Genomic DNA, 16,409 nt, shown 5'->3' with positions numbered 1-16,409 from the left:
GTCTATTGCTGTGACCGCCAGTGCGGCGCCACGCGCCAGTAGTGCGCTTCCTGACCCACGTCTGCGTGCTTAGTGGTGCCTGCCAGCACGGCCCAGTTCGCACTTCGGTGCTCTAATTATAAGAGTTGCCTAACACACCCTGTTGCGGTGTTGTGTCAGCAAGTGGTCTAATCGGACTTCAATCCTTATTGGGGTTAAGTTCGCTGACTGCTTGCTCGCCTTCTATGTGCGGTACCGCGATCCTGTGACGCAACAGGATCGCTTCCTTCACGTTGGGTGAAGTTTAACCCACGCGAGTATACTTATGAGTACCTCCATATAGTCCGTCATTACTCAGCAGCAGGTTCCATCTCTGCACGGTGGACCCCGGGCTACGAACGCACCGTTCACTATCAGTCTTATTATTTGGTGCGTTCCGCTAGCCCTAACATGCAGATGACACTAAACTCTGCAGGGTAATCAAAACAGAGGAGGACAATTTTATATTACAGGATGATTTATGTAATCTAGAAGCTTGGGCTGATTATTATTATTATACATTTTTATAGCACCATTTATTCCATGGCGCTTTACATGTGAATACGGAGCAAATATAGACAAATACATTAAACATGAGCAGATAACAAGGCACACGGGTACATAAGGAGGGAAAACCCTGCCCGCGAGGGCTCATAGTCTGCAGGGGATGGGCGATGAAAACACTAGGAGAGGGTAGGGCAGGTAGTGCGGCGGTTCAGTAACTTCAGGATCACTGCAGGCTGTAGGCTTGTCGGAAGAGGTGAGTCTTCAGGTTCTTTTTGAAGGTTTCTATGGTAGGCGAGAGTCTGATGTGTTGGGGTAGAGAGTTCTAGAGTATGGGGGAAGCACGGGAGAAGTCTTGGATGCGGTTGTGGGAAGAAAAGATGAGAGGGGAGTAGAGAAGGAGGTCTTGAGAGGATCAAAGGTTGCGTGAAGGTAGGTACCGGGAGACCATGTCACAGATGTATGGAGGAGACAGGTTGTGGATGGCTTTGTATGTCAGTGTGAGGGTTTTGAACTGGAGTCTCTGGGCGATAGGAAACCAGTGAAGGGCTTGACACAGGGGAGAGCCTGGGGAATAGCGGGGAGACAGGGAGATTAATCGGGCACCAGAGTGTAGGATGGATTGGAGTGGTGCTAGAGTGCTAGAGGGGAGTCCAGAGAGTAGGAGGTTGCAGTAGTCGAGGCGGGAGATGATAAGGGCATGCACTAGTGTTTTTGCAGTGTTGCGGTCAAGGAAAGCACGGATCCGGGAAATATTTTTGAGTTTGATAAATGGCAAATGAGCTTTAATGGGGATAAATGTAGGGTCATGCACTTGGGTAGAAGTAATAAGATGTATAATTATGTGCTTAATTCTAAAACTCTGGGCAAAACCGTCAATGAAAAAGACCTGGGAGTACGGGTGGATGACAAACTCACATTTAGTGGCCAGTGTCAGGCAGCTGCTACAAAGGCAAATAAAATAATGGGATGCATTAAAAGAGGCATAGATGCTCATGAGGAGAAAATAATTTTACCTCCATACAAGTCACTAGTTCGACCACACTTAGAATACTGTGTACAGTTCTGGTCTCCGGTGTATAAGAAAGACATAGCTGAACTGGAGCGGGTGCAGAGAAGAGCGACCGAGGTTATTAGAGGACTGGGGGGTCTGCAATACCAAGATAGGTTATTACACTTGGGGCTATTTAGTTTGGAAAAACCAAGGCTAAGGGGTGATCTTATCTTAATGTTTAAATATATGAGGGGACAGTACAAAGACTTTTCTGATGATCTTTTTAATCATAGACCTGAGACAGGGACAAGGGGGCATCCTCTACATCTGGAGGAAAGAAGGTTTAAGCATAATAACAGATGCGGATTCTTTACTGTAAGAGCAGTGAGACTATGGAACTCTCTGCCGTATGATGTTGTAATGAGTGATTCATTACTTAAATTTAAGAGAGGACTGGATGCCTTTCTTGAAAAGTATAATGTTACAGGGTATATATACTAGATTCATTGTTAGGGTGTTGATCCAGGGAACTAGTCTGATTTAGGGTTGAGCGAATAGGATCGTTCAATTTCATAAGTCGCTGACTTTAGGCAAAGTCGGGTTTCGTGAAACCCGAGCCAATCCCAGTGCGGGATCGGCCACGCGGTCGGCGATCTTCGTGCCAAAGTCGCGTTTCATATGACGCGTTCAGCGCCATTTCTCAGCCAATGAAGGTGGACGCAGAGTGTGGGCAGCGTGATGACATAGGTCTCAGTCCCCACCATCTTAGAGAAGGGCATGGCAGTGATTGGCTTGCTTTCTGCGGCGTCACAGGGGCTATAAAGGGGCGTGCACGCCGACCGCCATCTTGCTTCTGCCGATCTGAGCATATGGAGAGGTTGCTGTAGCTTCGTCTGAAGCAGGGATATTGTTAGGAAGGGAATATTAACCCCAAAACCGCTTGTGCTGTAGCGATTTCCACTGTCCAACACCACCTTTTCTTTGCAGGGACAGTGGAGGCTAGATTTCTGTGCATCATCTCTGTAATTTATAAGGCTCCCTGATAGCTGCATTGCTGTTTGTACACCACTGTGCAAACCAACTGCTTTTTTCAAAGCAAAAATCCTGTTGCTCCTTCTTTTCTGCACAGTTCTCTTGTTTCTTTGTCCACACTCTTGTGTGCAGCAGTCCTTTTTATTGCTGCCATACTTATCCTTTGATCATTGTAGGGAGACTGAAATTCTACTACAGCCCTTGTATTTTTTGACATATCTGCCAACCACTTTCTGCCACTCAAACTGTGTAGTGTAATACAGTGGGCCTGATTTTTTCCTGCCTTCTCCCACACATAAAAAAGGGAGATTTATATTGCCGCTGAGTGCATCTGCGTCAGTCCTGTTTATGGCATCTGTCATCCACTTTCTGCCACTCAAACTGTGTAGTGTAATACAGTGGACCTGTTTGTTTGAAGAGGTGGGTGTGCCCACTTTTGGGCGACGGCATTGGCACAGGGTTCCTCATAGTACAATGAAGTGTCTCTGGCGGTGGTGGTGCACACCCAACATCAGACACACCATTGTAACATGAGGGGCCCTGGGCCAGTACCGCCGGCCACGAGAGAGTGTTCCCCCCCAAGCTCAAACAATGCTCTACCACTTGCAAAATTATCTCTCACTGCTCCGCCACTGTTTAGTCTATGTGGTTAAATTCTTCAATGGCACTGCCAATACCAATTTGTTGACATATATGATGCTAGTAATAATATTCAGGGGCCCTGTCCTACATTTACACCAGTTAATACTTTGTGCCAAATACCACTGTCTGCAAGTCAGCAGAGGAGCCCACTCCTGTACCTAGGTATGCCACCTGTTTATTTGTTAAAAATTTTTTTGCCAGACATTAACCTCAATTTATTATTTTGGCCTACTAACTGTGTCAGACACTCCTTCCAATTGTCCTCCGCTGACCACACCAATGCTGCCTGTGTACCCCTGGAACCTATTTAAAAGTGCATAGAGCCTAATTTTTTTTTTATTTTAGGCCTAGTAAGTCTGTCTGCAGTCCCTCCTTCCAATTGTCCTCCACTGACCACATCAATGCTGCCTGTGTACCCCTGGAACCTATTTAAAAGTGCATAGAGCCTACTTTTTTATTTTAGGCCTAGTAAGACTGTCTGCGGTCCCTTCTTCCAATTGTCCTCCACTGACCACACCAATGCTGCCTGTGTACCCCTGGAACCTATTAAAAAGTGCATAGAGCCTTCTTTTTTTTATTTTAGGCCTAGTAAGTCTGTCTGCGGTCCCTCCTTCCAATTGTCCTCCACTGACCACACCAATGCTGCCTGTGTACCCCTGGAACCTATTTAAAATTGCACAGAGCCTACTTTTTTTTAATTTAGGCCTAGTAAGTCTGTCTGCAGTCCCTCCTTCCAATTGTCCTCCACTGATCACACCAATGCTGCCTGTGTACCCGTGGAACCTATGTTAATCTGCATCGAACCAACTTTTTTATTTTAGGCCTAGTAAGTTTGTCTGCGGTCCCTCCTTCCAATTGTCCTCCGCTGACCACACCAATGCTGCTTGTGCACCCCTGTAACCTTTTTTAAACTGCTTTGAGACAACTTTTTGGTTTAAGGCCTACTACCTGTGTCTGTCTGCGCCACTCAATACAGCTGTCCTCCTCTTAAAAAAGCTGAGCTTCAATTGTCAGGTTTTCAGCCTATCGGAATTTGAAAACTGCATTGGGACTACTAGTTTGGTTGGGGCCTACTAACGGTGTCTGCCGCTCCTTGGTGTTCTTCTGTTTTTTTTTCATTAGCTTCAATCTTCAGGCTTTCGTCCTATGTTTTTTAAAATATTAAACTGCATTTGGCCTACTAGTTTGGTTGGGGCCTAGTAACGGTGTCTGCCACTCCTAGGTGTTATCCTTGTTTACTTTCCTGAGCTTCAATCTTCAGGCTTTCGTTAAGTAGTTTTAATATTGAATTGCATTTCGCCTACTATTTTGGTTGGGGCCTACTAACGGTGTCTGCCGCTCCTAGGTGTTCTCCTGGTTTACTTTCCCGAGCTTCAATCTTCAGGCTTTTGTTAAGTAGTTTTAATATTGAATTGCATTTGGCCTACTACTTTGGTTGGGGCCTACTAACGGTGTCTGCCGCTCCTAGGTTTTCTCCTGGTTTACTTTCCCGAGCTTCAATCTTCAGGCTTTCATTAAGTAGTTTTAATATTGAATTGCATTTGGCCTACTACTTTGGTTGGGGCCTACTAACGGTGTCTGCCGCTCCAAGGTTTTCTCCTGGTTTCCTTTCCAGAGCTTCTATCTTCAGGCTTTCATTAAGTAGTTTTAATAATATAAAGCATGTGGCCTACTAGTTTGGTTGGGGCCTACTAACGGTGTCTGCCGCTCCAAGGTTTTCTCCTGGTTTCCTTTCCTGAGCTTCTATCTTCAGGCTTTCATTAAGTAGTTTTAATATTACACTGCATTTGGCCTACTAGTTTGGTTGGGGCCTACTAACGGTGTCTGCCGCTCCTTGCTGTTCTCCTCCACTGAACAAAGCAGTGCCACCTGTTTACTACTGTTACCAATTTTGAACTGCATTTAGCCTACTTACTGATTTGGGCCTACTCATTGTGTCAGCCTCTCATTACAGTTGTCCTCCACTGAAGAAAGCAATGCCGCCTGGTTAGTCCTGTTACCAATTTTGAAATGCATTTAGCTCACTTTATTATTTGGGCCTAAATCTGTGTTTCCTCCTCATCCTGCCCATTGCCCAGCCAGTGCTAGATGAGTCTGCTGGTACATTGACCCAGACCACTACATTCCCCTTGCATGCTGCACAGCCAGAATCTGACCCTGCTAAAAGTCAGGTTCCCCTTCCCGCATACTATACCACCTTACACGGGGACAAAGAGGAAGGTGCAGATGAAAGTGCAGGTTCCTTCATCAGGTGGGGGGGATACTCGTTGGTGACGTCACTGGCACAGGGCCCTTCATAGTACACAAAAGTGTCGCTGCCGGTGGGAGGCGTCCCCGCCGTGCAAACACACCGCCGTACTTTGAGGGGCCCTGTGCCAGTGCCATTGCAAACGAGTGGGCCCCCCCTGCTTGAAATACTTACCTCTCCCTGTTCCACTGCCGTGATGTGGTCCACGTTTCCTGGGCCCACTAAATACTTGAACCAGCCATACCCCCCACAACTTTAGCCAAATGACCCCCAATTTCCAATGCCTAACTATTATTATAAGGTAAATTAAGATTGACAAGCTTCAGTAACAATAATGGATGTTTTTGCCATTAAAATGGGCACTGTAGGTGTTTTCCTGGCCTCCACTCACTGCCGAATATGCTTCCCCATTGACTTGCATTGGGTTTCGTGTTTCGGTCGCTCCCGACTTTTCAAGATAATTGGCCGATTTCACTCGACTCGACTTTTGAGATAGTCGGGTTTCGCGAAACCCGACTCGATCCTAAAAAAGTAAAAGTCACTCAACCCTCGTCTGATAATGTGGAGTCGGAATGAGATTTTTTTCCCCAAGGTGGAGCTTACTCTTTACCACATGGTTTTTTTTGCCTTCATCTGGATCAACATGTTAGGGCATGTTAGGTTAGGCTATGGGTTGAACTAGATGGACTTAAGGTCTTCCTTCAACCTTAATAACTATGTTACTATGTTAGTATTATTATCCATACAGTTTCACATGTTTTGTGTGAAGTTACAGTGATTTGAAATTCTAGAAAATTAGCTTAGTTTGCTACAGATGACCACATTTTTTGTCCAAACATTGACTAGACTATTGTCATTCATACAGTTTTGCCTACTTTTTGTGAAGTTACGGTGGTTTCAAATTTAAAAAAGTGCTTTTTTTTGTTTTAATCAATCCAATAAACTTGGTTTCCAGAGACTTAGCAATTAGAAAATGTGTAAGGTGTGTGGTAAGAGATGGGGAAGTGGAAATGCTGATGTTGGTGCACTCAGACGGCAAGGATGTGGGGCAAGTGAGCCTGCCCTGTTGCTGGAGCACAAGCAACATGCTCATCTACAACACAGAGCTTCTTCTCTCACTTGGCAGTGAGGAACGGGACACCGCTTCTCAAGACAGACCAGTGTCAACAGGTGGTCGGTTGGATAGCAGATAATGCTTCTAGCATGCTTGACAGTACTACCCAGTCTTCCACACGGTCCTGTCTCACCAGCCAAGAGTCTGGATCACTTAATCCTCACCCTGATCCTCTTTCCTCCCACATGTCAAGTCCCAGGAAATTAGTGATACCACACTAGGACACTGCAAGGAGCTCTTTATATCATAATTTATTGATTGTGGCCTCTTGCCCTGCACATTACAAGAGGGAGAGGGGGACAATGCTGTGTAGTGATGCCCAAAATTAGAGCACCCACAGTCATGTGAAGATAACAGTGAGGAATGGCAAATTTTGTCTAAGGAGGCAGATGATGATGAGACACGTTGTTATCTAAGCACCTGACGTTTAGCCTTGTAGACACTGAAGATTTTCACCGAATCATGGTGGCAGCTGTCCCTTGGTACTTGCTCCCCAGCTGCCACAATTTCTCCCAGTGTGGCGTTCCCGCCTTGTACTAGCATATGTCCAGGAATGTCACCCATTCCCTAACCAACGCAGTTACTGTGATTGTCCACTTAACAACCGATACATGGACAAGCGCTTATGGCATCGGACGCTACATTTCCCTGACACTGGCTGAACCTTGAGGAAGACAGGTCCAAATCTTACCCTGACACGGTACATAATAATAATATAATAATAATCTTTATTTATATAGCGCCAACATTTTCCGCAGCGCTTTACAGTTTAACAGTTTCAAACACAAAAGTCATAAGTAACAACGTTAACAATACAATAATTAAAGCAAAATAAGACGACCCTGCTCGTGAGAGCTTACAATCTACAATGAGATGGGGGAGATGCAAAGTACAGGTGTGTATTTACAATGATGTATTTACAATCATGGTCCAGCCATCTTCAGGGGTTGGGGAATAGATGGGGATAGTGAATGGGCTACACACACACAAACATAACATAACTTTGATTAGTGAACGTGATAGGCCGCTCTGTGCTACTGACACCGAGGAATACTAGCTCTACTTCTATTAGCGTTTACTCCACCTCCTACACAATTTCCTGTATCCCCTCCTGCTATTTCTCATCCTCCCTCTCTGATGTATTATCTCAACAGATGCTAGTACTCACACAAGCTGTATCCCATCTCTCCTACGTGGATAGGCTGAGGAGGGGAATGAAGAGGAAGAGATGGAGGGTCGTCATGGTGAAGAAAAGGAAATATTGAATTTTGCGACCTTGGCACATATGGCAAACTTTATGTACTGCCACCTTTCCCCTTACCCAGGCCGTACATTAATCTTGGCCAAGGTTGTTCACCATTCTAGACCCAGGCTATAAGGAGAACCTTGCAGCTCTCCTTCATAAGGCAGAGAGGTCTACTAAAATGGAGAAATACCAGAAGACCATTGTGGAAAATATGTTGAATAAATTCCCATCAGACAACACTTAGTAGCAAGGGGCAAGCTTCTTTGTCCAACCAAGAAGGAGAGGCGACGGAGACACACCAGGTACAGCAGAGACCGTGGTATACTGTCAAAGACCTGGGTCAATTTCATGACACCCTCCCAGCATCCAGTCCCTGGTGACTGGATATTTTTGACAAGAAGGGAAAAGTTTTTTAAGATGGCCAAAAATACCTGGCCTACAAAACCAGCGTACTCCCTAATTCCTCTTCAACTTTCAGCTATTCGATCTCAAAACTGGACACCTGGCATGAGCTGTCCCTTTAAGCTTTGGAAGTGCGCTGCTCTGCCACTAGCGTTTTGTCTGAACAGTTGTTTAGTGTCACTGCTGCTGGTCATAACAAACAGACATTTTTTCCTGTCAACATAAAGTGATGACAGGCACAATCTGATAACAATGAACAAAGCCTGGATTAGACAGGACTTTTCAGCACCACCAGATGACAGCAGCAGATAAAGTGTTTTAAATTTTCAATATTTGAATGAGGCCTGCCAGGTGTTGCCTTCTAGAGTCTATGGATGACTGGATGACCCTACTCCTGATTTTTTTCCTGGCTTTGCTTTATTCTGTAATCTATGATGCACAACATATTTCATATTTTCATATTTTTGAAAACAACTATTTTACTATTATATACTAGTACCATGCACTAAACACAAATTACAGAAATCATCATAATTCATAATACATTTACAAATTACACTTGAATGCAAAATCTCCTTTTAGATTTTCACTTACACCTTATCCTTGCGAGCTGCAATGAATATCATGGCCTTATAGTCAATAAGGTCACTCACTGCCGTTCTTGTCTTAATTTTACAGTTATCAATTGAAAAGCCTGCATCAACTAGAGTTTTCCTGACGAAATCCTCATCATTAGGGTTGAGCGAAACGGGTCGTTCATTTTCAAAAGTCGCCGACTTTTGGCAAAGTCGGGTTTCATGAAACCCGATCCGACCCCTGTGCGGGGTCGGCCATGCGGTACACGACTTTCGCGCCAAAGTCGCGTTTCAATGACGCGAAAAGCGCCATTTCTCAGCCAATGAAGGTAAACGCAGAGTGTGGGCAGCGTGAATACATAGGTCCTGGTCCCCACCATCTTAGAGAAGGGCATTGCAGTGATTGGCTTGCTGTCTGCGGCGTCACAGGGGCTATAAAGGGGAGTTCCCACCGACCGCCATGTTACTGCTGCTGATCTGAGCTTAGGGAGAGGTTGCTGCCGCTTCGTCAGAAGCAGGGATAGCGTTAGGCAGGGTCCATTAACCACCAAACCGCTTGTGCTGTAGCGATTTCCACTGTCCAACACCACCTTCGGTGTGCAGGGACAGTGGAAGCTACATTTTTTTTTTTCCCCCTCAGCGCTGTAGCTCATTGGGCTGCCCTAGAAGGCTCCCTGATAGCTGCATTGCTGTGTGTACGCCGCTGTGCAAACCAACTGCTTTTTTCAAAGCACAAATCCTCTTGTTCCTTCCTTTCTGCACAGCTATCTTTTTGGTTTGTACACACTTTTTATTTAATTTGTGCATCAGTCCACTCCTTATTGCTGCCTGCCATACCTGGCTGAGATTACTGCAGGGAGATAGTAATTGAAGGATACTCCCTGTTTTTTTGTTTTTTTTTTGTGGGAGATTAAGATTGACATTTCTGCTAGAGTGCCATCCCTGTCTGTGTCATCTCTCACTCAGTGGGCCATAGAAAGCCTATTTATTTTTTTGCTTGATTTGGGTTATAAAATCTACCTGAAAAAATCACTACATCAATCAGTGGGAGAAAAATATTGGCCTCAGGGCTTGTGTGCCACTCTTGACTCCTGTGTGCATCATCACTCAATCAGTGGGCCATAGAAAGCCTATTTATTTTTTTGCTTGATTTTGGTTCTAAAATCTACCTGAAAAAATCACTACATCAATCAGTGGGAGAAAAATATTGGCCTCAGGGCTTGTGTGCCACTCCTGACTCCTGTGTGCATCATCACTCACTCAGTGGGCCATAGAAAGCCCATTTTTTTTTTTTTTTTGCTTTATTTGGGTTCTAAATTCTACCTGAAAAAATCAATAAATCAATCAGTGGGAGATTAATATTGGCCTTTGGGCTTGCGTGCCAGTCCTAAGCGTGCCATCTCTCTCTCTCAGATAGTGGGCCATAGAAAGCCTATTTATTTATTTTTTTTTTTATTGGGTTTATAAATTTTCCCTGGAAAAAAAAAAAAAAGTGGGAGATTAATATTGGCCTCTGGGCTTGTGTGCCAGTCCTGAGCGTGCCATCTCTCTCACAAATAGTGGGCCATAGAAAGCCTATTTATTTATTTTTTTTTGGTTTTATAAATTCTCCCTTAAAAAAAAAAGGGAGATTAATATTGGCCTTTGGGCTTGTGTGCCAGTCCTAAGCGTGCCATCTCTCTCTGTCTCTCAGATAGTGGGCCATAGAAAGCCTATTTATTATTTTTTTATTGGGTTTATAAATTTTCCCTGGAACAAAAAAAAAAAGTGGGAGATAAATATTGGCCTCTGGGCTTGTGTGCCACTCCTGACTCCTGTGTGCGTCATCTCTCACTCAGTGGGCCACAGAAAGCCTTTTTTTGTTTTATTTGTTTTCTAAATTCTCCCTGAAAAAATCATTTTATTTTATTTGGTTTCTAAATTCTTCCTGAAAAAATCATTTTATTCTATTTTTTTTTTCCTAAAGTCTCCCTGAAAAAAAAAAAACAAACAAATCAGTGGGAGATTAATATTGCCCTTTCTGCTTGTGTGCCAGTCTTGACTCCTGGGTGTGCCATCTCTCTCTCTCTCTCCAATTGTGGGCCATAGAAAGCCTATTACTTTTTTAGCTTGATTTGGGTTCCAAAATCTACCTGAAAAAATCACTACATCAATCAGTGGGAGATAAATATTGGCCTCTGGGCTTTTGTGCCACTCCTGACTCCTGTGTGCGTCATCTCTCACTCAGTGGGCCATAGAAAGCCTTTTTTTGTTTTATTTGTTCTCTAAATTCTCCCTGAAAAAATCATTTTATTTTATTTGGTTTCTAAATTCTTCCTGAAAAAATCATTTTATTCTATTTTTTTTTCCTAAAGTCTCCCTGAAAAACAAAAAAAAAAAACAAATCAGTGGGAAATTAATATTGCCCTTTGTGCTTGTGTGCCAGTCTTGACTCCTGGGTGTGCCATCTCTCTCTCTCTCTCCAATTGTGGGCCATAGAAAGCCTATTATTTTTTTAGCTTGATTTGGGTTCCAAAATCTACCTGAAAAAATCACTACATCAATCAGTGGGAGATAAATATTGGCCTCTGGGCTTGTGTGCCACTCCTGACTCCTGTGTGCGTCATCTCTCACTCAGTGGGCCATAGAAAGCCTTTTTTTGTTTTATTTGTTTTCTAAATTCTCCCTGAAAAAATCATTTTATTTTCTTTGGTTTCTAAATTCTTCCTGAAAAAATCATTTTATTCTATTTTTTTTTCCTAAAGTCTCCCTGAAAAAAAAAAAAAAAAAAACAAATCAGTGGGAGATTAATATTGCCCTTTCTGCTTGTGTGCCAGTCTTGACTCCTGGGTGTGCCATCTCTCTCTCTCTCTCCAATTGTGGGCCATAGAAAGCCTATTATTTTTTTAGCTTGATTTGGGTTCCAAAATCTACCTGAAAAAATCACTACATCAATCAGTGGGAGATAAATATTGGCCTCTGGGCTTATGTGCCACTCCTGACTCCTGTGTGCGTCATCTCTCACTCAGTGGGCCATAGAAAGCCTTTTTTTGTTTTATTTGTTTTCTAAATTCTCCCTGAAAAAATCATTTTATTTTATTTGGTTTCTAAATTCTTCCTGAAAAAATCATTTTATTCTATTTTTTTTTTCCTAAAGTCTCCCTGAAAAAAAAACAAAAAAAACAAATCAGTGGGAGATTAATATTGCCCTTTCTGCTTGTGTGCCAGTCTTGACTCCTGGGTGTGCCATCTCTCTCTCTCTCTCTCCAATTGTGGGCCATAGAAAGCCTATTATTTTTTTTAGCTTGATTTGGGTTCCAAAATCTACCTGAAAAAATCACTACATCAATCAGTGGGAGATAAATATTGGCCTCTGGGCTTGTGTGCCACTCCTGACTCCTGTGTGCGTCATCTCTCACTCAGTGGGCCATAGAAAGCCTTTTTTTGTTTTATTTGTTTTCTAAATTCTCCCTGAAAAAATCATTTTATTTTATTTGGTTTCTAAATTCTTCCTGAAAAAATCATTTTATTCTATTTTTTTTTCCTAAAGTCTCCCTGAAAAAACAAAAAAAAACAAATCAGTGGGAGATTAATATTGCCCTTTCTGCTTGTGTGCCAGTCTTGACTCCTGGGTGTGCCATCTCTCTCTCTCTCTCTCCAATTGTGGGCCATAGAAAGCCTATTATTTTTTTAGCTTGATTTGGGTTCCAAAATCTACCTGAAAAAATCACTACATCAATCAGTGGGAGATAAATATTGGCCTCTGGGCTTGTGTGCCACTCCTGACTTCTGTGTGCGTCATCTCTCACTCAGTGGGCCATAGAAAGCCTTTTTTGGTTTTATTTGTTTTCTAAATTCTCCCTGAAAAAATCATTTTATTTTATTTGGTTTCTAAATTCTTCCTGAAAAAATCATTTTATTCTATTTTTTTTTTCCTAAAGTCTCCCTGAAAAAAAAAAAAAAAAAACAAATCAGTGGGAGATTAATATTGCCCTTTCTGCTTGTGTGCCAGTCTTGACTCCTGGGTGTGCCATCTCTCTCTCTCTCTCCAATTGTGGGCCATAGAAAGCCTATTATTTTTTTTAGCTTGATTTGGGTTCCAAAATCTACCTGAAAAAATCACTACATCAATCAGTGGGAGATAAATATTGGCCTCTGGGCTTGTGTGCCACTCCTGACTCCTGTGTGCGTCATCTCTCACTCAGTGGGCCATAGAAAGCCTTTTCTTGTTTTATTTGTTTTCTAAATTCTCCCTGAAAAAAATCATTTTATTTTATTTGGTTTCTAAATTCTTCCTGAAAAAATCATTTTATTCTATTTTTTTTTTCCTAAAGTCTCCCTGAAAAAAAAAAACAACAACAAATCAGTGGGAGATTAATATTGCCCTTTCTGCTTGTGTGCCAGTCTTGACTCCTGGGTGTGCCATCTCTCTCTCTCTCTCCAATTGTGGGCCATAGAAAGCCTATTATATTTTTTTAGCTTGATTTGGGTTCCAAAATCTACCTGAAAAAATCACTACATCAATCAGTGGGAGATAAATATTGGCCTCTGGGCTTGTGTGCCACTCCTGACTCCTGTGTGCGTCATCTCTCACTCAGTGGGCCATAGAAAGCCTTTTTTTGTTTTATTTGTTTTCTAAATTATCCCTGAAAAAATCATTTTATTTTATTTGGTTTCTAAATTCTTCCTGAAAAAATCATTTTATTCTATTTTTTTTTTCCTAAAGTCTCCCTGAAAAAAAAAAAAAAAAACAAATCAGTGGGAGATTAATATTGCCCTTTCTGCTTGTGTGCCAGTCTTGACTCCTGGGTGTGCCATCTCTCTCTCTCTCTCCAATTGTGGGCCATAAAAAGCCTATTATTTTTTTAGCTTGATTTGGGTTCCAAAATCTACCTGAAAAAATCACTACATCAATCAGTGGGAGATAAATATTGGCCTCTGGGCTTGTGTGCCACTCCTGACTCCTGTGTGCGTCATCTCTCACTCAGTGGGCCATAGAAAGCCTTTTTTTGTTTTATTTGTTTTCTAAATTCTCCCTGAAAAAATCATTTTATTTTCTTTGGTTTCTAAATTCTTCCTGAAAAAATCATTTTATTCTATTTTTTTTTTCCTAAAGTCTCCCTGAAAAAAAAGAAAAAAATCAAATCAGTGGGAGATTAATATTTACATTTGTGCTTCAGTGACAGTCCTGCGTGTGTGGCATCTCTCTCATTTGTTGCCACCAACAACAGAGTGTGTAACATTGTGCCTGATTTTCGTTGTGGTCTCACTCACCTGTAAAGAGGTAGCTAAATCATACTGAAGTTATAGCTCACCGTGTAATTTGTGTGACAGCAACAAATACCGTTAGTTTGTTTACATTTTTAAAACAATGAGAAAGTATGGTGGAAGAGGTCGTGGCCGGGGGCGTTCATTGTCAGCTGGTAATGAGGGTAGTGGTAGTGGTGGAGCATCAGCTGGTCGTGGGAAAAAAAATATTGCACCTAAGTCTGGAGCTGTGGAGCCAGGTTCGTCGTCTGGCTACACAAGGCCTCGAACGCTCCCTTTTCTGGGAGTAGGAAAACCGCTTTTAAAGCCGGAGCAGCAAGAGCAAGTTTTGGCTTATCTTGCTGACTCAGCCCCTAGCTCTTTTGCCTCCTCTCGTGAAACTGGTAAATGTCAAAGCAGCGCGTCGTTAGTGGATGTTCACGGTCAGGGACAAGTCGCTTCCTTGTCCTCTTCAGCAAAAACAACAACAGAGAAGAATGCAGCAGGCGACACAACGGGTTACTCCATGGAGCTCTTTACACATACCGTCCCTGGCTTAGAAAGTGAAGCAGTTAACAGTCCATGCCCATTACAAGTTGAATCTGACATGGAGTGCACTGATGCACAGCCACAGCCAGACTACTATGCTGGTCCTTTGACTCAGACCACAACATTGCCCTCGCAGGGTGCTGATCCACAATCAGACCCTGATGAGACTATGTTGCCCCATCACGAACGCTATACCACCGACCGACACGGTGACACAGACGAAGTTGCACACGAGCTACAAGAAGAGGTAATAGATGACCCAGTTCTTGACCCCGATTGGCAGCCATTGGGGGAACAGGGTGCAGGCGGCAGCAGTTCTGAAGCGGAGGAGGAGGGGCCGCAGCAGGCATCAACATCGCAACAGGTTCCATCTGCCGGGCCCGTATCTTGCCCAAAACGCGTGGCAAAGCTAAAACCTGTTGGAGGACAGCGTGGCCATCCGGTTAAAGCTCAGTCTGCAATGCCTGAAAAGGTATCCGATGCTAGAAAGAGTGCAGTCTGGCATTTTTTTTAAACAACATCCAATTAATCAGCGCAAAGTCATCTGTCAAAAATGTTCAACTACCTTAAGCAGAGGACAGAATCTGAAAAGTCTCAATACAAGTTGCATGCATAGACATTTAACCACCATGCATTTGCAAGCCTGGACTAACTACCAAACGTCCCTTAAGGTTGTAGCACCCTCGGCCAATGAAGCTAGTCAGCAACACAACATCCCTTCCGGCAGTGTAGGGCCACCATTTTCCGCACCACCTGCAGTATCTGTGCAGGTTTCTTTGCCAGGCCAAAGCCGTCAGGGTCAGGGAATCACCAGTTTCGTAGTAGGAAACACTGCATCTAGGGCACCGGTGGCAACAATACCATCTCCCACCGTCTCTCAGTCTGCCATGTCCACCGGCATCCCCGCTAGTTCCACGATCTCCAGCTCTCCAGTCCAGCTCACCCTACATGAGACTATGGTTAGAAAAAGGAAGTACTTAGCCTCGCATCCGCGTACACAGGGTTTGAACGCACACATAGCTAGACTAATCTCGTTAGAGATGATGCCCTACTGGTTAGTTGAAAGCGAAGCTTTCAAAGCCCTGATGGACTACGCTGTACCACGCTACGAGCTACCCAGTCGACACTTTTTTTCCAGAAAAGCCATCCCAGCCCTCCACCAGCATGTTAAAGAGCGCATCGTCCATGCACTCAGGCAATCTGTGAGCACAAAGGTGCACCTGACAACAGATGCATGGACCAGTAGGCATGGCCAGGGACGTTACGTGTCCATCACGGCACACTGGGTAAATGTGGTGGATGCAGGGTCCACAGGGGACAGCAAGTTTGGGACAGTTCTGCCTAGCCCACGGTCTAGGAAACAATTGGCTGTAGCCGTTCGCACCCCCTCCTCCTCCTCTTCGTCCTCCTGCAGAAGCGAGAGCTCGTCCACAGACCGCAGTCGCACAACCACTCCATCCGCAGCTGCCACTGTTGCACACCAGGTCTCCCATTATGGGGCAGCTACTGGCAAACGTCAGCAGGCTGTATTGGCTATGAAGTGTTTGGGCGACAACAGACACACCGCGGAAGTTCTGTCCGAGTTCTTGCAGAAAGAAACGCAGTCGTGGCTGGGCACTGTAGATCTTGAGGCAGGCAAGGTAGTGAGTGATAACGGAAGGAATTTCATGGCTGCCATCTCCCTTTCCCAACTGAAACACATTCCTTGCCTGGCTCACACCTTAAACCTGGTGGTGCAGTGCTTCCTGAAAAGTTATCCGGGGTTATCCGACCTGCTCCTCAAAGTGCGTGGACTTTGCTCACATATCCGCCGTTCGCCCGTACACTCCAGCCGTATGCAGACCTATCAGCGTTCTTTG

At 43.9% G+C, this 16,409-nt stretch overlaps 1 protein-coding gene across 1 annotated transcript in view; it reads right to left on the bottom strand.

The window, feature by feature from the left end:
* Window positions 1-7,257: 7,257 nt before the first annotated feature.
* Window positions 7,258-16,409, bottom strand: part of LOC138650845 (indolethylamine N-methyltransferase-like) — a 63,064-nt gene continuing 53,912 nt past the window's right edge. Inside the window, exon 5 of the mRNA XM_069740689.1 lies at window positions 7,258-8,925. Coding sequence (XP_069596790.1) covers window positions 8,791-8,925 — 135 coding nt within the window. The 3' untranslated portion in view covers window positions 7,258-8,790. The remainder of the gene's footprint in view (window positions 8,926-16,409) is intronic.

Source organism: Ranitomeya imitator, chromosome 10, assembly GCF_032444005.1.
Source record: "Ranitomeya imitator isolate aRanImi1 chromosome 10, aRanImi1.pri, whole genome shotgun sequence".
NCBI lineage: Eukaryota > Metazoa > Chordata > Amphibia > Anura > Dendrobatidae > Ranitomeya > Ranitomeya imitator.
The sequence above is the reverse complement of the archived record's forward strand: the minus strand, read 5'-3'. Positions and strand labels throughout refer to the sequence as shown.